The sequence below is a fragment of the Dendrobates tinctorius genome, unplaced genomic scaffold (genome assembly GCF_039654945.1).
Source record: "Dendrobates tinctorius isolate UK_male_01 unplaced genomic scaffold, ASM3965494v1 ptg000022l, whole genome shotgun sequence".
Classification (NCBI taxonomy): domain Eukaryota; kingdom Metazoa; phylum Chordata; class Amphibia; order Anura; family Dendrobatidae; genus Dendrobates; species Dendrobates tinctorius.
In genome coordinates this window covers 4,037,501-4,064,832 of record NW_027361690.1, presented here as the reverse complement: position 1 = coordinate 4,064,832, position 27,332 = coordinate 4,037,501, and the positions used below count along the sequence as shown (strand labels likewise).

Here is a 27,332-nt window from a genome sequence, read left to right as displayed (position 1 = left end):
TTTGGGAGAATGTCCTATGGTCTGATGAAACCAAACTGGAACTGTTTGGAGGAAAAAGAATACTGAGTTGCATCCATCAAATATCATACCTACTGTAAAGCATGGTGGTAGAAACATCATGCTTTGGGGCTGTTTCTCTGCAAAGGGGCCAGGACGACTGATCCGGGTACATGAAAGAATGAATGGGGCCATGTATCGTGAGATTTTGAGTGCAAACCTCCTTCCATCAGCAAGGGCATTGAAGATGAAACGTGGCTGGGTCTTTCAACATGACAATGATCCAAAGCACACCGCCAGGGCAACGGAGGAGTGGCTTCGTAAGAAGCATTTCAAGGTCCTGGAGTGGCCTAGCCAGTCTCCCGATCTCAACCCTATAGAAAACCTTTGGAGGGAGTTGAAAGTCCGTGTTGCCAAGCGAAAAGCCAAAAACATCACTGCTCTAGAGGAGATCTGCATGGAGGAATGGGCCAACATACCAACAACAGTGTGTGGCAACCTTGTGAAGACTTACAGAAAACGTTTGACCTCTGTCATTGCCAACAAAGGATATATCACAAAGTATTGAGATGAAATTTTGTTTCTGACCAAATACTTATTTTCCACCATAATATGCAAATAAAATGAAAAAAAAAACAGACAATGTGATTTTCTGGATTTTTTTTTCTCAGTTTGTCTCCCATAGTTGAGGTCTACCTATGATGTAAATTACAGACGCCTCCCATCTTTTTAAGTGGTGGAACTTGCACTCTTGCTGACTGACTAAATACTTTTTTTCCCCACTGTACTACATACATGCTACATTCATAAAACATACATGCTACATTCATACAACATACATACATACTTCATACTACATACATGCTACATATATACTACATTCATACAACATACATACTACATACCTGCTACATATATACTACATTCATACAACATACATACATACTACATACATGCTACATATATACTACATTCATACAACATACATACATACTACATGCTACATATATACTACATTCATACAACATACATACATGCTACAGACATACATACATGCTACAGACATACAACATACATACAGTGGGGAAAAAAAGTATTTAGTCAGTCAGCAATAGTGCAAGTTCCACCACTTAAAAAGATGAGAGGCGTCTGTAATTTACATCATAGGTAGACCTCAACTATGGGAGACAAACTGAGAAAAAAAAATCCAGAAAATCACATTGTCTGTTTTTTTTCATTTTATTTGCATATTATGGTGGAAAATAAGTATTTGGTCAGAAACAAAATTTCATCTCAATACTTTGTGATATATCCTTTGTTGGCAATGACAGAGGTCAAACGTTTTCTGTAAGTCTTCACAAGGTTGCCACACACTGTTGTTGGTATGTTGGCCCATTCCTCCATGCAGATCTCCTCTAGAGCGGTGATGTTTTTGGCTTTTCGCTTGGCAACGCGGACTTTCAACTCCTTCCAAAGGTTTTCTATAGGGTTGAGATCTGGAGACTGGCTAGGCCACTCCAGGACCTTGAAATGCTTCTTACGAAGCCACTCCTTCGTTGCCCTGGCGGTGTGCTTTGGATCATTGTCATGTTGAAAGACCCAGCCACGTTTCATCTTCAATGCCCTTGCTGATGGAAGGAGGTTTGCACTCAAAATCTCACGATACATGGCCCCATTCATTCTTTCATGTACCCGGATCAGTCGTCCTGGCCCCTTTGCAGAGAAACAGCCCCAAAGCATGATGTTTCCACCACCATGCTTTACAGTAGGTATGGTGTTTGATGGATGCAACTCAGTATTCTTTTTCCTCCAAACACGACAAGTTGTGTTTCTACCAAACAGTTCCAGTTTGGTTTCATCAGACCATAGGACATTCACCCAAAACTCCTCTGGATCATCCAAATGCTCTCTAGCAAACTTCAGACGGGCCGGGACATGTACAGGCTTAAGCAGTGGGACACGTCTGGCACTGCAGGATCTGAGTCCATGGTGGCGTAGTGTGTTACTTATGGTAGGCCTTGTTACATTGGTCCCAGCTCTCTGCAGTTCATTCACTAGGTCCCCCCGCGTGGTTCTGGGATTTTTGCTCACCGTTCTTGTGATCATTCTGACCCCACGGGGTGGGATTTTGCGTGGAGCACCAGATCGAGGGAGATTATCAGTGGCCTTGTATGTCTTCCATTTTCTAATTATTGCTCCCACAGTTGATTTCTTCACTCCAAGCTTGTTGGCTATTGCAGATTCAGTCTTCCCAGCCTGGTGCAGGGCTACAATTTTGTTTCTGGTGTCCTTTGACAGCTCTTTGGTCTTCACCATAGTGGAGTTTGGAGTCAGACTGTTTGAGGGTGTGCACAGGTGTCTTTTTATACTGATAACAAGTTTAAACAGGTGCCATTACTACAGGTAATGAGTGGAGGAAAGAGGAGACTCTTAAAGAAGAAGTTACAGGTCTGTGAGAGCCAGAAATCTTGATTGCTTGTTTCTGACCAAATACTTATTTTCCACCATAATATGCAAATAAAATGAAAACAAAACAGACAATGTGATTTTCTGTATTTTTTTTTCTCAGTTTGTCTCCCATAGTTGAGGTCTACCTATGATGTAAATTACAGACGCCTCTCATCTTTTTAAGTGGTGGAACTTGCACTATTGCTGACTGACTAAATACTTTTTTTCCCCACTGTACATACATACTGCATACAATACATTCATACAATACATACATAGACATACAGTACATATAACATAGAGTACATACTCACCATCACTTGTCACTTTGATCCCGAAGCCAGTGTCATATATGAAAATAACAAACCAGCCATATACTTCCTGATCCGCAGAAATCCACGAGGGTCCCACGACGATCTCCTGTGGAGAACAGCAGCATCAGCTGATGTGACCGCTCTCTAGGGGATTCAATAATCCAGTGACTGGAGGTAGGTATCCTTCCGCACTGTATTCCTCCGCCACTGTAAAAAAAATAGTCCCTAGTCTCACTTTTGGCATTGCTGTGTGAGAAAGTTCCCACGCAGCTTTTGCCATAAAGTGAGACCAGGAACTATTTTTTTACAGTGGCGGAGGAATACAGTGCGGAAGGATACCTACCTCCCGTCACTGGATTCCTGGAGCCCCGTAGAGAGCGGTCGCATCAGCTGATGCTGCTGTTCTCCATGGGAGATTGGCGTGGTACACGCGTGGATTTCTGCGGATCAGGGAGTATATGGCTTGTTTGTTATTTTCATATTTTTACCCTTCGCCACGACAGCACCCACTGGAGGTATCGGATCCGCCCCATTTGGAACATAAAACCCTACAGGAAAGATAAAAGGGGCGGTCCGCCTTTCCTCCTCAGTTTTGGTTTCCTGTTCCAAATGGAGCCACGATATCCTTCAGGAAAAGATTACCTGGGCCAGGCATGCCGCCTGTGCAGTCTCCTTGGGAACGGCAGGGGCTGCGGTCCAGAGGCAGCGTCGGGGGAGATTCCGTTAGACAGCTCCCCCCTCGTCTGGTGAGCGAAGGGTGATGACGGGGTCCGGGGATGGCCGCCCCGTCTCACCCAGGAGAGCGCCGGCAGGCACCGGGACGCACCGCTGCTGGGAGCGGTAAGAGCGCCAGTGGCGCAGAAGAGAAAAAAAAAAAGGGGGAGTATGGAGGTCTCCTTTTGGATGGAGGCGCCAGCGGCGGTGGCGGTACATGGAGAAGGGGACCGCGTGGAGAGCGGGGCCGCGCGGTAAAGCGGCGCGGTAGCCGGCCGGCGCACAGTCTCCTGACCCCCCCGGAAGTAATGGTTGAACTTCCGGGGCGGGATGGCTGAGAGAGCGTCGGGCACGCGCGCGGTGATCCCTGGGAGGAGGAGCCACTTCCGGGGGGACGGCAGAAGAAAAAAAAAAAAAAGAGGAGCAGGTTATTTAAACAGCGGCGCAGCTGAGCGGCAATGCAGCAATGTCGTCCCCAACGGAAGCACACGCTCCAGCGGGGGATTCTGCAGGAGGTAGCTCCACCAGGGACCGCAACACCGGCCGCAGGAATGAAGCAGGAGAATCAAGGCCTAGGACGTCTCAGCCATCTGATCCGGTAATATAAGGCTTCACTGGGTGAGTGTGCAAAGTATATACTCTGCCTACTAAGCTGACCTCTCCTACCCCCCCCCCCCGCCTTGGTGTCCCCTTCTAGACCAAGAAAAAGGATAAATCCAAGCATAAATAATGTGAGCTATGCTCGGAACCTCTCCCTGACTCCTACCCTAAGAAGCTCTGTAAACAGTGCACCAAAGAGACAAAGCAAGGGTCCGCATTGTCGACAAAGGACATTAGAGCTATAATCAGGGAGGAGATACATGCTATTAACCGCGCCAAAACTCCCTCAGAGACTGGCAGCAAGAAGCAGTTAACCCTCAGCTCAGAGTCAGAAGAAGAAGGGGAGTTAATCTCTGACTCCTCACTAACATCCTCGTCATCATCAGACATGGAGGGACAGTCATGTTTCCCCCTAGATAGTGTGGACAAGCTAGTCAAGTCGGTGAGAAGCACTATGGGGTGTGAGGAACCAAGGGGTGCCCAAACCGCACAGGACATAATGTTTGCGGGATTGGCTGAAAAGAAAAGGAGAGCGTTCCCGGTAATACCGGCAATTAAGGCCCTAATAAAGAGGGAATGGGAAAAAAAATGACCAAAGAAGTTTTCTCCCATCAGCCTCAAAAAGAAAGTATCCTTTCAGCGATGAGGAGCTATTAAAATGGACCAAAGTGCCAAAAGTGGATGCCGTTATATCCTCTACTTCGAGACAATCGGCTATTCCAGTAGAGGACGCAGGCTTGTTGGCAGACCCGTTAGACCGCAAGGCGGAATCATCATTGAAGAGGTCTTGGGAGTCTACCACGGGTATATTTAAGCCAGCGGTAGCCACCACATGCACCACTAGATCCATGCTCGTGTGGTTGGACCAGCTGGATCAACAAATCGAGCAAAAGGTGTCCAGAGAAAAATTAAGGGCCGCTATCCCATTGATAAGGGGGCAGCTGCCTTTATGGCTGATGCGTCGGCAGACACTCTACGGCTGGCAGCAAGATCAGCAGCTCTAGTGAACAACGCCAGAAGGGCGTTGTGGATGAAGAGCTGGAAGGGGGACGCGCAATCAAAGGCTAAGATCTGTGCAACCCCGTGTGAGGGTGAGTTTCTCTTTGGGAAAGCCCTAGACGAGATACTCGCCAAAGCAAAGGAAAGGAAGAAGGCGTTCCCTGACTCTTCTATCCCTTTCTATAGGAGAACCTTTAAGAGGCAACCGTTTGGAAGAAGGAGGCAAACGGAAAGACCAAATAGATGGGCCACAAAAGAAGAGAAACAAAAGGGTACCATGTTCAGGGGTCCAACGTTCCGAAGGGAAAATAGAAATTAAAAAATCAGACCCACCTGTAGGGGGTAGATTACGGTTCTTTTATCCAAAATGGTTACAAATATCCTCAAACCCATGGATCTTGAGTATTATTAAAGAAGGAATGAAAATAGAATTCCTTCAAAATCCTTATGATTTCTTTGTCCTAACCCGTCTTAACTCTATGACCCAACAAAAGGCCCTCGAAGAAGAGATTCGGAGCCTACTATGCAAAGGGGTTTTAGTAGAGGTCCCAGAGGGACAGGAAGGTAGAGGCTTCTACTCTCCCTTATTTTTAATTTCCAAACCAGATTGTACATTTAGAACAATTATTAATTTAAGGAAGCTTAATACGTTTATTAAAAATTATAAGTTTAAGATGGAATCAATCAGATCCACCATAAAGCTTCTCTTTCCAAATTGTGTGATGGCGGGGATTGACTTAAAAGATGCTTATTATCATCTTCCTATCCATAATAGATACCAAAAATATCTAAGGGTCGCAGTGGTATTCGATGGCAAGGTCCGTCATTTTCAATACACAGCCGTGCCTTTCGGCCTCTCAACAGCACCAAGAATCTTCACCAAGGTGATGGCAGAGGTGATGGCCTATGTTCGTCAAAAAGATACTTTAATCGTACCTTACTTAGATGACTTCCTAATAATCGGGAACTCAGATACCCAATGTACCGAAAGAGTGGCTGATGCAATCTCGTCTTTACAGGACCTAGGCTGGATCATCAATATACAGAAGTCCAGGCTTGTTCCGCAATCCCTCCAGATGTTTTTGGGGTTCCAATTGAACTCCATAACCCAGAAATGTCTACTTCCACAGGTAAAGATTGCACTAACAAAAGAAAAAGTAGAGGCAGCCATAGATAGACCACGCATGTCTCTGAGAGGGGCAATGTCGCTATTGGGGTCGCTAGATTCCTGTGCCCCTGCAGTCTGGTGGGCCCATTATCATGTCCGCACACTCCAGCATCAGATCCTCCAGGAGGAGAGGCGACATGGTGGTCACCTCGAGAGCAAGATAACTCTAACGCAGGAGGTCTTGACTTCTCTGGAATGGTGGTTAGAGGATGACCATCTATCCTCGGGAGTCCCATGGGTCATAGTACCATCTAGTATACTAACCACCGACGCTAGCCCCCAAGGCTGGGGAGCCCATATGGGGAATAGCTTTTGTCAAGGAAGATGGAATAGAGAGGAAAGAGAATACTCGTCTAATTTAAAAGAACTGACAGCAGTATACTATGCTCTACATTATTTCCTTCCACAGCTCCAACAGAAACATGTCAGGATCCTGTCGGACAACACCACCACAGTGGCCTACATAAACAAACAAGGAGGTACTCGATCAGAGACTCTGATGTCTTCTGCGGCAAGAATCTTAGACTTAGCCGAAAGCAATTTGTTGTCCCTCTCAGCTCTTCATATCAGAGGAGAGGACAATCAAGAAGCAGATTTCTTAAGCTGACACACACTTCGGCAAGGAGAGTGGTGCCTCAATCACCAGATCTTCCAGAACATAGTGGCTCTATGGGGGCATCCTCAAGTGGACCTCTTTGCCACAAGGGAAAACAGACAAACAAAGACCTTTGCTTCCCTGTCTCCAGCAGATCACCCAGACATACTGGATGCCCTCCAGGCCCCATGGAGATTCAAGCTGGCATACGCCTTCCCTCCATTGATTCTCCTGCCACAAGTGATTCAGAAAATCAGAGAGGAAAAGGCGAGAGTAATCCTGATAGCACCATTCTGGCCCAAGAGACCGTGGTTCTCGTGGCTACGAATTATGTCAGTGACAGATCCTTGGGTTCTCCCCTCAAACCCCAACCTACTCTCCCAAGGCCCTTTTTTCCACCCTCAAGTGGACAACTTACACTTGACGGCGTGGAACTTGAAAGGCACCTATTAAGATCAAGAGGGTTTTCGCAATCATTAATTACTACGCTCCTGCAGAGCAGGAAGCAGTCCACAACCCAAATTTATAAAAGAATATGGAAGAAATTCCTAGAGTTTCATACAGCATCTCATACAGCAGAAGTCCCGATAGTCCCTATCTTAGAGTTCCTACAAAAGGGAAAGGAATTGGGCTTGTCAGTAAACACACTGAAAGTACAGGTGTCTGCGTTGGGGGCGCTGTATGGCCATAATATAGCAGGGAATAAGTGGATATCACGATTCATTACGGCATGTGAAAGAATAACTCCGGTTCACATACCCACAATCCCTACATGGGACTTAAACTTGGTGTTAGACGCCCTTACAGAAGAACCTTTTGAACCGATAGATACGATATCCCTTAAATATTTATCATTTAAGACGGCCCTCTTGGTAGCACTGACATCAGCTAGGAGAGTGGGTGATATCCAGGCCCTGTCCATAGATCCACCCTTTTTGCAGGTATATCGGGATAGATTAATATTAAAGCCAGACCCCTCATACCTGCCTAAGGTATCAACAAGGTACCATAGGTCTCAGGAGATACTCCTCCCAACCTTCTTTGAAGATCCCTCCACTCCGGAAGAACAGAAATTCCACACTTTGGACGTCACAAGAACTGTCCTAAAGTATATTGAAAGGTCCGAGAGCTGGAGGCAGTGTAGGGCTCTCTTCCTTTCTTTTCAGGGCCATAAAAAAGGGTATGGAGTCACAAAGAGCACCATTTCCCGATGGATCAGGGATGCCATTCGTTTAGCCTACTCTGCAAAAAATGAAGAACCTCCGGGAAACATCAGAGCACATTCCACCAGAGCAATGGCGGCTTCCTGGGCGGAAAGGGGAGACGTTCCAATTGAAACCATATGTAAGGCGGCAATTTGGTCATCCCCTTCTACCTTCTATAGACACTATAGACTTGATCTTTCGTCTACCTCTGACCTAAGCTTTGGCAGGACTGTCCTTGGCACGGTGGTCCCACCCAGGTGATGGTCTCTGGAATCTCTCCAGTGGGTGCTGTCGTGGCGAAGGGTAAAAAGCCGGATTACTTACTGGTAATGCTCTTTTAATGAGTCCACGACAGCACCCGCTCACTTCCCTCCCTGCTACAAATATCAATGTTAAAAGTATATCTGCTAAAGTTGGATAAGTAAAGATATAAGTACAAGACATTGCCTAATCCTTGGCGGTCCTCCTGGTACTCTGAAATGCAAAACTGAGGAGGAAAGGCGGACCGCCCCTTTTATCTTTCCTGTAGGGTTTCCTGTTCCAAATGGGGTGGATCCGATACCTCCAGTGGGTGCTGTCGTGGACTCATTAAAAGAGCATTACCGGTAAGTAATCCGGCTTTTTCCACAGATGGCACTGGCTTCGGGGATCAAAGTGACAAGTGATGGTGAGTATGTACTCTGTTATATGTACTGTATGTCTATATGTATGTATTGTATGAATGTATGAATGTATTGTATGTACTATGTATGTTGTATGTAGTATATATGTAGCATGTATGCTGTATGCATGCAGTATGAATGTAGTGTATATGTAGTATGTGTTTTTTTTTTTGTTTTTTTTTTACATTCAACACATTAGCCGGATGATGGGACTACTACTGTCCCATCATTGGCTAATGTGTCAATCACTGTCATTGTAGCAGGCAAGACCCCCGGCAGGCCCGTACAGACCACCGGCAGCCGGCACAGGCCCCCGAGAGGCCCGTACAGACCACCGGCAGCCGGCACAGGCCCCCGAGAGGCCCGTACAGACCACCGGCAGCCGGCACAGGCCCCCGAGAGGCCCGTACAGACCACCGACAGCCGGCACAGACCCCCAAGAGGCCCATACAGACCACCGGCAGCCAGCACAGAACCCCGGCACAGGCCCCCAACAGGCCTGTACAGACCCCCGAGAGGCCCGTACAGACCACCGTCAGCCGGCACAGGCCCCCAACAGTCGGCACAGACCTCCGAGAGGCCCGCACAGACCACCAGCAGCCGGCACAGGCCCCCGACAGTCAGCACAGACCCCCGAGAGGCCCGCACAGACACCCCGCGCACACAGACACGAACAGTGTCCGCCCACGCACCGCCCACACTCTTCCCCCCTCACGAACAGGATGTACAAGGCAAGAAAGGGGGTTTTTTAATTCCGATATTTCTGTCCCATTGACTTGAATGGGACTTTCGGAATTGGCGATACCTGATACTTTTTGTGTATCGGGCCAATCCAATCCGATCCGATATTTCTGAATATTGGATGGTATCGCTCAACACTAGCAATGACCATTTCTGCAAAAAGGTTATTGAACTGTCACAAAGACCATGTCACAAAATTTTCTTGCATTACACATTTTATCAAAAATCTGCAATGTTACTACATCAAAAACACAGTATAACAAACGTATAAAAATACTCTGTTGTAAAAGAGTTACATTAACAGCAAGTGCTAGTAAAAATATGATAACAAAACAGGGTATTTGGTCGATTTGTTTTTTTGCAAAAAATGTATACTAAGCCGCTCTACCAAATGTCAAGGTATACCCATATCAGAGCAGTGCCTAACCGATGTATTTAAAACCTGACCATGTGTATGGTACCTATATTAGCAGGATTCAGAAAGGTAATGTCCGATTTGGACACGCTTTAGAAGACGACTTATATGTGCATGGCCCACAAGGAAGGGGTGGAGACCTCCCTAAGGCTAGTTTCACACTTGCTTTTTTTTGCAGCGCGTTTTTCCCGCAAAAAAATGCATTGAAAAAACGCATACATAAGCATACAACTGCTGCGTTTTTTTCAAGCATTTTTATGAGCATGCATGAAAAAAACGCAGCGTTTTTATGCTTTTGTATGCGTTTTTAGTGCGTTTTTACCGCGTTTGCGTTTTTTTCCAACATTTTTAGGTGGCCCCTCACACTACCCAAACCATGACTTTACTAACCCTAACCCTGACCCTAACCCTAACCCTAACCCTGACCCTAACCCTTAACCAAATCATACTTAACCCTAAACCCTAACTAACCCTAACCCTAACCCTGACCCTAACCCTGACCCTAACCCTAACCCTGACCCTAACCCTTAACCAAACCATACTTAACCCTAATCCTGACCCTAACCCTGACCCTAACCCTAATCCTGACCCTAACCCTGACCCTAATCCTTAACAAAACCATACTTAACCCTAACCCTGACCCTAACCCTAACCCTGACCCTAACCCTAACCCTAACCCTGACCCTAACCCTTAACAAAACCATACTTAACCCTAATCCTGACCCTAACCCTGACCCTAATCCTTAACAAAACCATACTTAACCCTAACCCTGACCCTAACCCTGACCCTAAGCCTTAACAAAACCATACTTAACCCTAATCCTGACCCTAACCCTGACCCTAATCCTTAGCAAAACCATACTTAACCCTAACCCTGACCCTAACCCTAACCCTAACCCTAACCCTGACCCTAACCCTTAACAAAACCATACTTAACCCTAATCCTGACCCTAACCCTGACCCTAATCCTTAACAAAACCATACTTAACCCTAACCCTGACCCTAACCCTAACCCTGACCCCAACCCTAACCCTAACCCTGACCCTAACTCTAACCCAAACCCCTAAATTCCATGGTTAAAAAAAAAAAACGCATATGCAAAAAAACGCATACATGAGCATGCCAGTGCGCACATATGCGCATCCATAGGCTATAATGGCCATTTTTAGCGCAAAACGTGCGCATATGTGCGCATGCGCTTTTTTGCAGGGCCAAAAAATGCAACATGCTGCGTCTGGAAAATACCAACGCACACCCCAAAAAAACGCAGCGCATGAAAATCGCATACATGCGCTAACCAGCGCGCAGGTATGCGCACCCATGTTAAATATAGGGGAAAAAACGCATGCGCAGGTATGCGTTTTTTTCCAGCGCTAAAAAACGCAAATGTGAAACCAGCCTAATCTTGCAGAAACAAGAACCAATTGAATATAAACACATGGGCCATGCACACAGTGAACAAGTCTGTGGGACAGTGTTCACACCACCAAAAGACTGAAACACAGAAAAACAAAGTACAACAAATGTCACAGAGCCTGTGCGCATATGAATGGAAGCAGCGCGCACAGGCTCTGTGACGTCACCGCTCATCTCTTAGCCTGCGCGTAGCTTCTCATTCATTCCCCAGTAGTTTACAATCGGGTGTAGCTTCTCATTCATTCCCCAGTAGTTTACAGTCAGAGCGGTCGCATTAGTAGCACTCCGGCTGTAAACTGATTAACCCACCAAGATGGATTTACACCATGGGACGTGTCAGGTATGGATATTGTTGGTTTATTATTTTATAATTTTTTACAGGAGAACGATGGCGTCGATATGGAATTAGGAGTATAATAAAGCTTTAAACACTGTGTGTGGTGTATTCTTTCATTAAAATACTTTGTTCTTATTGTGTGTTTCTTTAACTCTTCAATAACTCTCGGATTAGTAGTGGATAGGTGAGTTTTTCCGGGTTGGTTCACAAACCTCTGTCGGGTTTTCATTCATTCTTTCTCTCCTGCTCGCTGTTGCCAGCCGAGCAGGAGAGAAGAATGACAGCCGCATTCATCACCAGCCACCGGGGAACAGCGCTGACAGTAGCGCTTCTTCTCCAGCAACCGTCCGTGAATACGGAGGACAGTGTGAACTGTTCTCCTTGTGCACATGGTCAGCACGTTTTGTGGACTGTGTGCTCCCGCAAGCTCTGACGTGTCAGCGTGTTTTGCACGCGGACCGTGTGTCTGTGTAAACACGCTGACATCTGCATAGACCCATTCATTTGAATGTGTCTACATGTGTCAGTGTCTCCGGTACGTGAGGAAACTGTCACTACACTTAACGGAGCCACTGACGTGTGAAACCGACCTTAAAGAGGATGGGGAGTGATAACAGAGCGCTCACAGTGTAGTGAGTGCAAACTGTTACAGCCCCCTGCACAGACTCAATGACTGAAAGTAAGCGGCTGCAGGGAGAATGTCAACGTAATTTTCTCCTTGTAAACCCTCTTGCAATGAGCATGACTAACATGATTTAAACAGAATACCACTAAATCTGAACGCAATGTTTTTTTGAGATGATGGGTTCCCTTTAACAGTGATAAGAACATTCGGAATAGTTAATTAGTGGGGACATAACAACTTTAGACAAATTTATTATTGCTAAAGCAAGGAAATGGTGCAAATTTTGGTAAAAATCTTCATCTGCTCATAAGTCTGCTTATTAAAATGATGAATCTGTTTACGGCCTTATTCAGACATCTGTTGTTTTCTTGCATATTAAATAAAACCAGACCAATCCATCATTGTGCTGCATCAGGTTTTAATCAATGTTTGGCAGTTTTGCTACCTGGATTTTCTCAGTTTTTCTCAGATGCAAAAAAAATTGAACTAAAGGTTCCCTAACTAGTATACAGTGAAAAACAGACAGCATGTAAATGCAGCTAGGATGTTTGAGTTGTACTCGTAGATTTTCATTGACAAGTTTGATCTGTCTCAAAAAAATGTACACAATTTTTTTTTTTTTTTTTTCCACACTCGGCCTGCAAAAAAAAGCACAAACATATGAACAGCCGCATATACTATAATGGATGTATGTGATCTATCCTTGAAAACAGAACATGTACGTGAAAACTGGACATCTGAATGAACTCTTAATGAGTTATTCCCAAAATTTAAAATGATCAACTATCAAAGGGGATAACTTTCGTGTCAGTGGTGTTTCGAAGACTGAGACCACCATTAACCCTGAGAATGGGACATTAAATGCCCCATCAGAATGGAACAGGGGCAACAAGCTACTCAGGATAGCCAAGCCGAACTCTATACTTCATACCATATCTGTAAAAAAGACATGGGCTGCACATCCAAAACTCATACTTTGATCTATTGTAGCTATCCAAAAATTTTACAAAACTGAACATGAGGTTCTTAGTTTAACATTCTAATCAGACTGTATGAAGTGCACATTCACGACACAGCAAACTACTCAGTGGGTCCCTAACTTAAAGATATGGCACTGGCGAGATGATGTAACAGCAGGGCAGGTGACCTGGTGCCTTGCAGCACCCATTCTGCATGGATGAGCCACCCTGATTCCAGGTCACAACACCACAGCAACAATGGTCGTCACACTGCCCCAGCACCAAGTAAGTATCACCTTCAACATGCTCTCAGACTATGAGCTAAGAGCAAAAATAAGGAGAACACCTCTCGCTGTTTTCTGCTAATTAAAACCATCTGAGCCAAACAATATACTTTGCTGTGACCAATATGCCCCTCCAATCATTTGCTATAGAACTGTTGGAGAAAGCCAAGGGCTGCTCTTGGCTTTTACCAGAACTCCCATTGAGAATGAGTGGAGTGTGGTCACTTCTCTGTTCCAGAGCCACTTTCTCAGGATTTAACAAAGTTAATTTTTTTTTTCTTTATAGTGAAAAGAGGGCATTTTATTGGAATATCAGGTAAATATGAATGCTTCATTTTGTTTAATTTGTGTTTGACTCTCTTTGCTTTTGCCAGCAACATAGCATTCATTGAGTTCTATGCAGTGAACTGGAACTTCAGCATTGCTATTGTTTCTATAGTGAACATATAATCCCTTAAAAATATTTTATTAATATGTCTAAAAACGCACCAAAAACCAGAGCATGTGTATATTATTGCATGTAGAAAAAATCTGACAGAGCCAGAAAAAACTCAGTGTTTTCTTATTCAAAACCTTTTCTGCGACTACCTAGCAGCGGAGGTTGGCACCCTGAAATACAAGCATGGCGCCCTCGCTCAACAGCGGCTCTCTTATTTCCCTGGTAAGGGTCTGTCACTAAAGTAAATAGATAATGAAATGAAGATAGAAAAAGAATATGGGCTATATTAGTTATGAGTATGTAGTGTTATTCTTCAGTTTATATATAGGTTGTTATTCATTGATTCCAAACCCCCTCCATCTTGATGCTGATACCATGAAAGAGAGAGGGTAGAAAATCATGGAGTCGGTATACAAAAAAAAATTACTGACTTATTAACATACAGATAGTATAGATAGATACGCATCCAGAAAGAGCAAATGTGATCTCATCATAGCACCCTCTTTCCAGATCATCCAAATCCCCGGTCTCCTGATGAACCACAACTATGGGGAAGCGCGTTGAGGCAACTAACACACTTATTGTGGTGTTTATCTTTTTGATGCAATGGATGCATATCTATCTATATTATCTGTATGTTAATGAGTCAGTAGTGTTTTTTTTTTTTTTTTATGTATACTTACGCCATGAATTTCAATTTAAAGATAAACTTATTTAGTTCAGATGGTGTCAAGTGAGTGTGGCAGCAACCAAGTGAGGAGTAAAAAAACAAGTGTGTCTTGCCTACAGTCAAGCATGGTGGTGCTAGTTTCATGGTTTGGGGCTGCATGAGTGCTGTTGACTGTGGGGAGCTACAGTTCATTGAGGGAATCTTGAATGTCAACATGTACTGTAAAATACTAAATCAGCACAATTCCCCTCCCTTCAGAAACTGCACAACATTCCAAAATGATAACCTCAAACACACGTATAAGACAACCACTGCCTTGCTAAAGAAATTAAGGGCAAAGGTGTTGGACTGGCCAAACATGTCTCCAGACCAAAACCCTATTGAGCATCTGTGCGGCAAGGTCTCTAACATCCACAGCTCCATGATGTTGTCATGAAGGAGTGAAAGGGGATTCCAGTGGCAACCTGTGAAGCTCCAGTGAACTCCATGCCAAACAGAGTTAATGCAGCACTTGAAAATAATGGTGACCACTCAAAATATTGACATTTTGGGTACAATTTGGCCATTTTCACACAGACTAATACAATGTGTCATATTTTTAATGTTGTCCCATGAAAAGATAAAATAAAATATTTTCAAAAATGTAAAGGGTATACTCACTTTTGTGATATACTGTACATTGGTTATTTTGCAATCTACTAATGAGTTGTTCATTTATTTTTTTCTAGCCAATTTTAATACTTATGTAGTGATCAAGATACAAAGTCTGCAAAGTTCCACTGTATCCAGGCCTGGGAGTGAGCCATGCTGGGAACAAGACTACTCATTGTAAGTTAAGTTATTTTATTGATTTATACAACCTGCATAATTAAGAGATCAACTATCTACATGTGCTTATAGCTACATGTAGTCTAATATATGCTGGAATGCTTTATTCAAGTTTTTTTTTTTTTTTTTTTTTGTTTTCTAGAAGGTTTCCCTGAGAACTAGTTATAAGCAGACATATTCAGCAATGCTCAATACACGATAGAGCATCGGAGTGCTCGGGTATGCTCGTTACTTAATCAAGTATTGCAAGTGCTCGAGTCCCTTCCCCGTGTGTTTTGCGTTCGTTAGACAGCCAATAAACGTGGGGATTGCATGCCATGCACGGTAGCCTATTTTTAGAGAGTCATCAGGTGGTTGTCACTCAAAATTTTTAGGGAATCATCAGACAGCCGTTGCTCAAATTCTCTATCATGTGACCATCATTCTTAATTTTTTCCAGGGTGTGCATGGTGCACTCCATCATTTTTACAGGATGTGTATTTGGCCTACCTCTACAACAATTCTTACATATTTATTTATTTTACTCACAGTGGGTATGGAAAGTATTCAGACCCCTTTAAATTTTTCACTTTGTTTCATTGCAGCCATTTGGTAAATTCAAAAAAGTTCATTTTTTTTTTTTTAATTAATGCACACTCTGTACCCCATTTGGACTGAAAAAAACAGAAATGTAGAAATTTTTGCAAATTTACTAAAGAAAACCTGAATTTTTACATGGTCTTAAGTATTCAGACCCTTTGATCAGTATTGAGTAGAAGTATCCTTTTGCACTAATACAGCCATGAATCTTCTTGGGAATGCAAAAGTTTTTCACACCTGGATTTTGGGATAATCTGCCATTTTTCCTTGCCGATCCTCTCCAGTTCCGCCTGGTTGGATGGTGAACGTTGGTGGACAGCCACTTTCAGGTCTCTCCAGAGATGCTCAATTGGGTTTAGGTCAGGGCTCTGGCTGGGCCAGTCAAGAATGGTCAGTGACCATTGGTCACAGAGTATCCATGGCCCCTTCCAAGGCTATTAATATCAGCCCACAGCTGTCTGCATAGCCTTTGCTGGTTATTAATTATAGGAGGACCCCTTGTCATTTATTTGGGGGTTCCCCCATTTTATTAGCCAGTAAAGGCTAAGTATACAGTTGTGAGCTGATAATAATAGCCTGGAATGCTCCATGGGTATTGCCTCCTTCCCAGTCTATAATCATCTGCCTCCAGTCATCAGCTTTCCTTCTGTTGGTTACAAAAATTGCGCGGGAGCCCACAGCATTTTTTTCCTAAAAATAATCTTTCATTAAATACATGTACAGTAATTTGCACACACTGTACCAATTGTACTTGGCACTGACTTCTATATATCTACCTATGCTATTTGTATTTACTGTGTGTAAAAATCCTTCGCACCCATAAGCTTGCATTGGTGTCGATTATATGCGTACAATCGCAGCATTTTGCATGCACGTAGAATACGCTTGAGAAAAAAAACGGTGGTGTCAGCTGGCCCATAAATTAACTCTAGTCCGAGTGTTTTGCAGTGTTTTCTCGCATAGCGCTCCTCTGTATTCTATGGTAGTGTGACCCCGCCCTAAAGGTTTGCATTAAATCAGCATGACAGTGCCATTATGCCCATACCTTTAGTTTAAAGGGAACCTGTCATCAGGCTCCATGTTAATATGTTATAAGTTATTACTTTTCCATGATAATTTTGATGAGTTTTACAGGCTTGACATTATAGACACAAATCTTTATAGGGTGGTTAGCAGGAAGCATAGTATGAAATATGAAATATGCAATGAGCATGCTCAAATACGATTTAACAATTCTCATGACTGCACATGAAAATCTGCATGAAAACTATGTAAACCTACCTAAACACTTTTTTTTTTCTTGTTACAGTGACCTTAATGACACACAAAGTGGTCTGCTTGTACAAGTATGGAAGTGTGGTTGGCTTCGAGACTCACTTTTAGGAAATGTGTGGATTCCCCTTGAAAAGATTAAGCATGCCACCAATGTATGTATGTACAGAAAGTGTAGAGATACTGTTTCAAACATTTAATTTACAATAAACACAAAGTATTTTTTCTTTTAATACTTGTGACATAACACGACTAAATGCCACTGACATCCAATACTGGAAATTTCCTCTTTAGATTTCTCTCACTGACATTTCATATTGAAAATTAAAGGGACTTTGCGGTGTTATATTCTCTCCTCGGCATTGAATTTGCAACGCAAAGAAGGAAAGTCATGAAATCATGGAAATCACAGGATCGATCAACATATTAATGATATGCATGTGATAAAAAAGGAAACACATTTTCTCCTTCGCCTCATTGGGAGACACAGGACCATGGGTGTTATGCAGCTGCCACTAGTAGGACACTAAGCAAATACACAAAGTTAACTCCTCCTCTGCAGTATACACCCTCCACTGGCTCTATCCTGAACCAGTTCTTGCTTAGTGTCTTTAGAAGGCACTAGGGTCTGATTTCAGACCCCAACTTTATTTTATCTTATAATTTTTATTTTTTCTCTTTTTTCCACGGATTGAATGGGCGACAGGGCCTTTCAAGGTCCCAATCTCCCAAAAACATCAACAGGCGGGAACGCAGAGTGTCACCTCACCGTACCCGCTCCTGCAACCTCCGTGTCTGCCTGGGCTCTCATTCGGGGCAACGGATTCCTTTGATGGGTTTGCTCCCCCCCCACCGACAACGGATGGGAACATGAGGTGTCTCCCTCACAGACCCCCTTCCGGGGCCAGGCCTGCACCCGGACACACCAAATCCGTGGTCGCTAACCTTACTCTGGCAGAGGCTCCCCTGCGGCAAATTTGGCCCCACTACACCACCACTGTTTGAAAGCGGCTGGTGCCAGGAACCTAAGGAGCCCTCTCTACCTCCCTATCAAAGGGATGGTGGATTGAGGATGGATGGCGCGCAGCGCTCCCGACACTGCCACATACCAGGGTGATGTGAGTACCAGCCACTGGTTGGCAGGGAGGGCTCTCCCCGGGGGTCCTGTCCATGTCTGTGCTCCTGACCCTCTCCTTGCGGCCTTCTCCACTGCCGTAGCCATTGCGACCTTCACCGCTGCAAAATCAGCGGTTGTCATTGTTGGTCGCGGCAGTCACCTCCGCCGCGGCTGCTGTTGTCCCCGCCACTGGCTCCGTTAGATGCGGCCATCTCCGCTGTCTCTAATTTAGGCCCCGACTTCAGGCCGTGGTAGGCCCAGTCCCGCCAACCCCCCCCCAGCTCCACCCCCTCTCACTTGCGGCCAGCTTTCTGGGGATGCTGCATTATGCAGCCACAATCCCCCTCTGACTCTTGCTCCACCTACGGTCTCTGGCGCTACTCGTTACAAGAAGCGCCAATGTTATTCTCGTGGGTCTTCTTCCTGAAGGAAAAGTGGGCGACGCCATTTTCCCTGGGGGCACGGACACAGGACCAGGGTAAGCTAGCATGCGCTGCTTAACCCCTTCCACTAGCAGACGCATATTTTAACCCCTCCGCTGAAGGCTCACATTGCTTAACCCTTACGCTGCAGGCAAATCCCTGCATGTTGTGAACTCCCTTGCTCGGATTTCGGAACCGAAGCTCCCTCTGGTGGTTACTGAGAGTAGTGGAGCTTGCCAGGTGGATGGAAGTTCTCCACCTGACGATGATGATTGGGAACCTGGTATTACTGGCTGGGAGCATATAATGGAGCTGGCTGCTCTTGAAGGTTGCTGGTGATTTTTCCTCCTTGTGCATTTGGAGTTCTTTTGTCCCCTGCCTGATCTGCATGTTCAGTTAAGTGATTATTTTGCTAATCCTTTGCATCTAATCTTGTTGTTGCTTTCTGCTCTGTTGCTAGGGTTCAGCGTGATCCCTGCTGGGGGCAGCGCTGGGCCCTGCTTCATATATCACAGCTTGTTCAGTCCCCTGTTATGTTAGTGTCTTTTTGCTTTGCTTCCAATTTATACAAGAGTGCTGATCTAGTGGGGGTGAGGTCGTGTGACCTCAGGTTTTTTGTATATCAGAAGTGTTGGACTTTTTTAGGGTTTTGTGCGTTGTTTGTGTCTCATCTTATCTCACCGACAATATATGTTTGGGGGCTGTCTATTCCTTTGGGGATCTGCTCTGGGGCAGTTTAGATTTCACCTTTCTGGCTTTAGGCTTAGTTAGTTCTCTGGCTGTGACGAAGCGTCTAGGGCATCATAGGAACGCTCCACGGCTACTGCTAGTTGTGTTGATAGGATCAGGGGTCTGCAATCCGCTTAGTTACCAACCTCTCTGGTCTTCTGGTGGCTTAGCCTGTTCCTGCTATCCTCCTCGGTGACCCATTCATAACACCTGCAGCCTCTTAACAGCCATCTCCTGCTTCCCTCTGAGATTTGCAAAATGTCTCAATCAAAGGCTAATAAGAGGACGGATAAGACACACACGGTGGTCTATGCCTCATGTACCTCTTGCAATGTTTCCCTACCTCGGAAACATCCTAAACCTCTGTACAGACTGTGAAGCCTCATGCACTCAGGAGCCCCCCGCTACTGTTGAATACAGCGGTGCCAGCCCCCCTGAGTGGGCTTCTTCCTTGGCTCAGTCCATAGCTTCTCTCACAAAGGCCATAGAATCCTTTTGTGATTCTTCCTCAAGCCAGGGCATCTTCTTACCCCTTGTAGAGGGCCCCTCGGCTACACAAGAGCCTTCCTCAGACAGGGGCCAGATGGTGACAGAAGGTACACACTCTTCCAGGAAACGTACCCGTGACACGTCCCCACAGAACTCCGATGCATCCGCTAGCTCTGTGTCTCGCTCCCCTTCACCAGGGGTTTGCAGTGAGCACGACTTAGAACACGAGTCGGATGTGGCCGCAGACCCGGACTTCCCTGAGTTCCAGGAGTCTATAGATTCTCTCATCGATGCGGTTATTCATGCTCTGAAAATAGACGAAGAACCGGATCACCCAGTGTCTTTTAAAAGAACAAAATGTTCTCACAGGGTTTTTGCTAACCACCCCGAGTTTACGGACATTGTTAAGAGACATAGAAGTCACCCAGATAAGCGTTTCACGGGCCTAAAGCCGCTAAAAGCACGGTGCCCTTTTGCACCTACTCTAATACAGGAGTGGACTGAGTCCCCTGCAGTAGATCCACCCATACAGAGACTCGCTTCAAAAACTCTATCTCTGGCTGACGGATCCTCCATTAAAAATCCCATTGATTGTCAGATTGACAACCTGGCCAGGTCGGTCTTTGAGGCTGCCGGAGCAACATTATTCCCTTCATTTGCCACCACTTGAGTAGCTAGTTATGGTAGCCTGGGCACAGGCCATAGTGAAGACCAGTAGGGACAATAACTTGCCGTCCGAGGTGACCAGTGTCGCCTACCAGATCACCCGGGCAGGGGATTATGTAGATGTGGCTAACTGTGCCGCACTTGCAGCCAACAATGCCGTTACCATCAGGAGAGCATTGTGGCTCCAGGAATGGCGGGCAGACTCTGCTTCAAAGAAATCTTTGACTTCCCTACCATACCAGCACGGGCATTTTGTTAGGAGATGAACTCGATAAGATTATCTCAGATGCTACTGGTGGAAAAAGCAAATTCCTCCCTAAGCGTAGGCCTAGTCGTCCCTTTCAGAACCAATCCCAAGCTCGCTTCTGACCTTTTCGCAGTACCACGGGCTGGTCATCCACAGCCGCTTCCGCTAGTTCGTGTCGCCCCCCCCACACACACGCGCGCACACACACACACACACACACACACACACACACACACACACACACACACACACGGACAGGGGTTCGCACCCTTCCTTCAAACCTTCTAACTCCTGGAGAAAGAGATCTCCCCAATCCAGTCCCAAAAGTGCCCCTTCCCGCAAGTTCTCTTCTCAATGACTTCTTGCCATGTCCAGAAGACACAGGCAGAGTAGGCGGCTGTCTGATTTTGTTTCGCTAAGTCTGGTTAATGGTCGTTCATGACCAATGGGTCAGAGATCTCGTGTCTTCGGGGTACAAAATTGAATTCATTTCTCCTCCTCCGTGTTTTTCTGTCCCGCCTTCCAAAGTCCTAGGCGCACACAGCTCCCTTTTACCAGGCCTTATATGCCCTCCGCAACAGTGCAGTCAACATTCTGGTTCCTCCCATGGAAAGGTTCAAGGGTTTTTACTCAAACCTTTTCGTGGTCCCAAAGGAGGACGGATCCATGCGCCCCATCCTAGACATAAGTTGTTAAATAAATTCGTCAGAATATGCCACTTCAGAATGGAATCCCTCCATTCCGTTATTGCTTCTCTGGAGAAAGGGGAATACCTTTCGTCCATCGATATCAAAGACTCATATCTCCACATTCCAATCTTCGAAAGTCATTAAAGATTTACACGCTTTGCGGTCGGAGACAAACATTTTCAATTTACTTCTCTGCCCTTCGGGCTTGCCACCGCTCCCAGAGTGTTCACAAAGGTCATGGCAGTCGTCATGTCCATTCTACACTCACGGGGCATGGTGATTCTAAACCTACCTGGACGATCTTCTCATCAAAGGTCCGTCCTGTCGGGCTTGTGCAGAGAGTGTCAGTGTCACCATCGACACTGTCTCGCTTACGTTGGCTAGTGAACCTGGAAAAGTTCTCTCCAGTTCCATCCCAGCAAATTCCCTTGCTGGGAATGATCTTGGACACTTCCCGAGGGTTGGTAATTCTCCCTCCGGAAAAGATTTCCTTTCTAACCCTGGTAGCCAAATTGCTATTTCTTGCACGCTCTCACTCTCTGAGGTTCACCATGCAGGTCCTGGGGAAAATGGTGGCATCCATCGAGGCAGTGCCATTTGCCCGATTTCACTTCTATCCCCTGCAGCAGGCATTGATTTCAGCCATGGACAGGAATCCTGCCTCCTTGAGTCGCCGCTTTCACCTGACACTCAGGACCAGGCGGTCTCTCAAGTGGTGGACTGCGATGTCGTCTTTGGATCAGGGAAGGTCCTATCTTCCAGTGCACTGGCTAGTTATGACTACCGATGCCAGCCTCCTCGGGTGGGGTGCGATCTTTCGTCGCCACTAGGCTCAGGGATGTTGGTCTCTTCAGGAAGCCAACCTTCCGATCAATATCCTCGAAATCTGAGCGATAAGGCTAGCTCTTCATCAATTCCATCACCTTTTGGCCAGACGACCTGTCTGGATCCAATCAGACAATGCCACGGCTGTGGCGTACATCAGTTGACAGGGAGGCACATGAAACAGAAGAGCGATGATCAAAGTGACGCACGTTCTGCAATGGGCTGAGACAAATCAATCAATCATCTTCGCAGTCCATATTCTAGGAGTAGAGAATTGGGCGGCGGATTTCCTCAGCCGCCAGGGCATAGCCTGAGGAGAGTGGTCTCTTCACCTGGACATCTTTCATCAGATTTGCCAGCGTTGGGCCACTCCAGTTGTTGACCTCATGGCCTCCAGGCTAAACGCCAAGGTTTCGGCATTTGTAGCCCGGGCCCGCGATCCGTTAGCTATCGGCTCAGTTGCTCTAGTACTTCTGTAGAGCCAATTTCGCCTCCCTTACATCTTTCCACCACTTCTGCTGATCCCAAGGGTCATCCGGAAAATCAAAGCGGAAGGCATTCGGGTGATCCTCGTCGCTCCAGACTGGTCACGTCGAGCTTGGTATGCGGAGCTAGTCTATCTAGTCGCCGATGTTCCCTGGCGGTATCCGGATCTACTCTCCAAGGGACCCATTTGCCACCAGAACTCAAGAATGCTGAGTTTAACGGCCTGGCCATTGAATTCTGGATACTAGCCCAGGCCGGGTTCTCACGTCAAGTGGCATCTACTATGATCAATGCTAGGAAGCCTGTTTACATGCGTATTTATCATTGCGTTTGGAAAACGTTTTTCTCATTGTGAGAAGATAAGGGTCGTTCCCCGCTGGTGTTTTCCATTCCCTCCATTCTGGAGTTTTTTCAAGCGGGATTGGATTCAGGCCTAGCGCTGGCCTCTCTCAAAGGCCAACTCTCAGCTCTATCCGTCCTTTTCTAGCGACGGATAGCTTCCAAGCCACAGCTTAAGACCTTCATGCAGGGAGTGTCGCATCCTCTCTCTCTCTCTATCTCTCTCTCTGTGTGTGTGTGTGTCTCTCTCTGTGTGTGTGTCTCTCTCTCTGTGTGTGTGTGTGTGTGTGTCTCTCTCTCTGTGTGTGTGTGTGTCTCTCTGTGTGTGTGTGTGTCTCTCTCTCTGTGTGTGTCTCTCTCTCTGTGTGTGTCTCTCTCTCTCTGTGTGTGTCTCTCTCTGTGTGTGTGTCTCTCTCTGTGTGTGTGTCTCTCTCTGTGTGTGTGTCTCTCTCTGTGTGTGTGTGTCTCTCTCTGTGTGTGTGTGTGTCTCTCTCTGTGTGTGTGTGTCTCTCTCTCTCTCTCTGTGTCTCTCTCTCTGTGTCTCTCTCTTTCTCTCTGTGATTCAAATTCAAATAGGCTTTATTGGCAGGACCAAAATACAATTAATGTTGCCAAAGCAAGAAAAGAAGTGTGGCAGGGGAGTGGATTAGGGTAGTGGGGATGGGGTGTTGGGGGCAAAATTTGGGGAGTGATTGTCCATTTGGAGGTCTTTAGTTCCTTTCATATTAGGACATGTGGTGACATATTGGGTGGCGACCTCCACCATTGATTCTTCTTCCCCCCAGTAGGATGCAGAGTTTCCTCTCCTCGTCCATGGATGGGAAGTCTGGGGTATGGGTGGTAAGTTTCTGGAAGTGGGAGTCCCTCACTGATGAGTATTTGTTGCAGTGCAGCGGGAAATGCACCTCATCTTCCAGAGCCCCCTGCTGGCAGTGCTGGCACAGTCTGTTCTCTCGTGGCTTGTATGTCTGTCGGTGCCGCCCTGTTTCCACCTCTAGGTTGTGGGCGCTTAATCTGTATATACTCAAGGTCTGCCTGTCTTTGGGGTGGCGTAGCCTTTCCAGGTATGGAGCCAGTGTGTAGTCCCTCCGTAGTGACCGGTAGATGGTGAGTTTCTGGGAGTTCTCCAATTCACTCTTCCAACCCTCTATGTATTGCATCTTGCAGCTCTCTGAGATCTCTTTTATTTGGGCTTTAGTAAGGATGTGTTGCTGACTTTGGTTGAGCTGGCTTCCGAGGTTCCTGGCTTGCTCTTGGCTCTGGCTCAGCAGGGCTTTATGATGGTAGGAGCTGGGGTTGCTGTTCTGTATATGCGCCTGGTGTGATAGCGCCCTCTTGTGTATAGTGAGCCATAAGGGGAATCGGCCCAGCTCTGCCCGACAGGCTATGTTTGAGGTGCTGCGATGTACCTGGGGGAGATATTTGCAGAACTCCAGATGGAAGACTTCGGTTGGGCTGGAATCCCACTTTTTCTGGTCTGGATAGCTTGCTGGACCCCATACCTCGCTGCCATATAGCAGTATAGGTGTGATGACGCTGTCGAATATCTTGAGCCAGACTCTCACCGGTGGTTTGAGGTGGTACATTTGTCTTCTGATGGCATAGAAGGTTCTGCATGCTTTCCCTTTCAGGGTCTCTGCTGCTTGCTTGAGGCTCCCGGTTTGGCTTAGCTCCAGACCGAGGTAGGTATAGCTGCTTGTCTTCTCTAGCGTGGCACCATTTAGTGTGAGGGAGGAAGTGGAGGTTTCTTTAGAACTCCTCTTTTGAAACACCATGACTTTGGTCTTCTTTTGGTTGATGGGCAGAGCCCATGTGGTGCTGAATGTTTCCAGCACGGCCAAGCTATCTTGGAGGCCTCTCTCGGTTGGGGAAAGCAGCAGGAGGTCATCTGCATACAGCAGGATCTTCACCTCTCGGTCGTGCAGGCTGAGACCTGGGACAGAGGAGGATTCCAGGGCCGCTGCCAGTCCATTTATGTAGATGTTAAATAGAGTTGGGCTCAGGCTGCAGCCCTGTCTTACTCTACGGCACTGCCGGAAGAAGGCCGTCCTCTTTCCATTCACCTTCACGCTGCACCGATTCTCAGTGTATGAGCTCTTGATGACGTCGTAGGTTCTGCCACCTATTCCGCTCTCCAGGAGTTTCAGGAACAGACCTGGGTGCCACACTGAGTCAAAGGCCTTCTTGAAGTCCACAAAACATGCAAATATTTTCCCCTGTTTTTTTTCTATGGATGTGGGTCTTGATGAGGCTTTGCAGGGTGTAGATGTGATCCGTGGTGCGATGGTTTGGCATGAACCCAGCTTGGCTTCTGCTGAGGGTGTCCCGCTGGGTGAGGAAGGTGATGATCCTTTTGTTAATAATGCTGTTAAATAGTTTTCCCAGAATGCTGTTAACACATATTCCTCTGTAGTTTGCTGGATCATATCTGTCTCCATTCTTGTAGATGGGCGTTATGAGACCTTGATTCCAGCTTTTTGGGAAGTAGCCAGCACTCAGGATGTGGGTGAATAGTTTTGCCAGTGCTGCATGTATATCTGGGGAACTGAATTTGATCATCTCTGGCAGGATGCCGTCACTGCCCGTGGCCTTCTTGCATTTCATAATTTTGATATTGTCTTTTATTTCCAGCACACTGATTGGTATGTCCAGAGGATTTTGGAAGTCTTTGATTGTCTCCTCCATGTCTCTGAGTTTAGTGGTTAGGTGCTTCTGTTCTGGGGTTAGGTCTTCTTCTGGTATGTTCTTGTAGAGGCCTTTGAAGTAGCTGTGCCAGATGTTGCCATTTTGGATGTGGAGGGTGCTCTGCTTGGGCTTTGTGCCGATATGATTCCAGGTCTCCCTGAATGAGTTGTCCTGGAGGGAGTCCTCAAGCTTCTGTAGTTCTTGGCAGATATGCCTCTGTTTTTTTCTCCCTGAGAGTGCGTTTGTATTGCCTCTGTAAGATGTCATGGGCCGCTCTTAGGTCCCTGTTGTTTGGATCTCTGTGCTTTTGGTTTGAGGCTACCCTTAGCGAGTTGCGTAGTGACTTACACTCTTTGTCAAACCATTTTTGGCCTTGTTTATTTGTTGGTTTCTTGGGGTTGGTTCTTCTGATGCCTGCTAGCTCTGCCGTGGTGTATAGGACGTTGTTAAAGTCTTTCACTGCCCCGTTGACCCCTTGCTGGTTTGATGCGTAACTACTTGTGTTGAAATTTACAAGTAGCTCTTGGATCTCGGTTCTGTTAGTCATGTTGGTGTATTCAGTGGATAACTGTTTGGGCCACTTGTAGGATGGTGGCAGGTTGTGTAGACTGGTCAGGTGTGGCTTTTCTATGGGTTGTTTGTCCGTGGATCTCATGTACAGCAGTGTCTGGTTGTGGTATGACAGGTGGGTTTCAGGGGTGACTATGAAGGCATTTATGTTTGCTGGGTCTATGTCCGTTATTGCGTAATCCACCACACTGCTGCCCAAGTGGGAGTTTAGTGTAAATCTCCCTAGTGAGTCCCCCCTGATGCGTCCATTCACTATATACAGCCCCAAGCTCCGGCACAGGTTCAGCAAGGTTCTGCCGCTTTTATTCACCACTCTGTCATAGCTGTTTCTTGCGGTCTGTACTGAGTCATTATAGAAGGATCCATCTCCCATTACATATGTGTTTCCGTCAGGTGACATGTAGTCCTTCTCTGTACCCGTCCTGGCATTGAGGTCTCCGCAGAGGAGCACTCTGCCCATGGACTGGAATTGGGCTGCCTCTCTCTGTATGACCTCATTTGTCCGGCTTATAGTATGGGGATTCTGATGGAGGGATGTAGGCTGCGCAGAGGTAGATGTCCTGCTGAGAGGTGAGGATGGCGCTGCTTATCCTCATCCACATATGGCTTTCTCCTCTTTTTACTGCCTTGATGTGCTCTTTGATTTCCTCCTTGTACCATATTAGTATGCCCCCTGAACAACGGCCCTGTTTGATGTTCTTGTTTTTCTGGGCAGAGAGAGAAAATTCCCTGTATCCCATGGGTGTCAGGGATTCCTCCTCTGCCCGGGCCCATGTCTCCAGAAGGATCTGGATGTCAATG

At 46.2% G+C, this 27,332-nt stretch overlaps 1 protein-coding gene across 1 annotated transcript in view; it reads left to right on the top strand.

Moving 5' to 3' along the window:
* The window catches only part of LOC141084023 (protein unc-13 homolog B-like), a 261,975-nt gene that overhangs the window by 8,867 nt on the left and 225,776 nt on the right, over positions 1-27,332 (top strand). Inside the window, exons 2-4 of the mRNA XM_073568402.1 lie at positions 13,766-13,795; positions 15,317-15,416; positions 17,305-17,422. Coding sequence (XP_073424503.1) covers positions 13,766-13,795; positions 15,317-15,416; positions 17,305-17,422 — 248 coding nt within the window. The remainder of the gene's footprint in view (positions 1-13,765; positions 13,796-15,316; positions 15,417-17,304; positions 17,423-27,332) is intronic.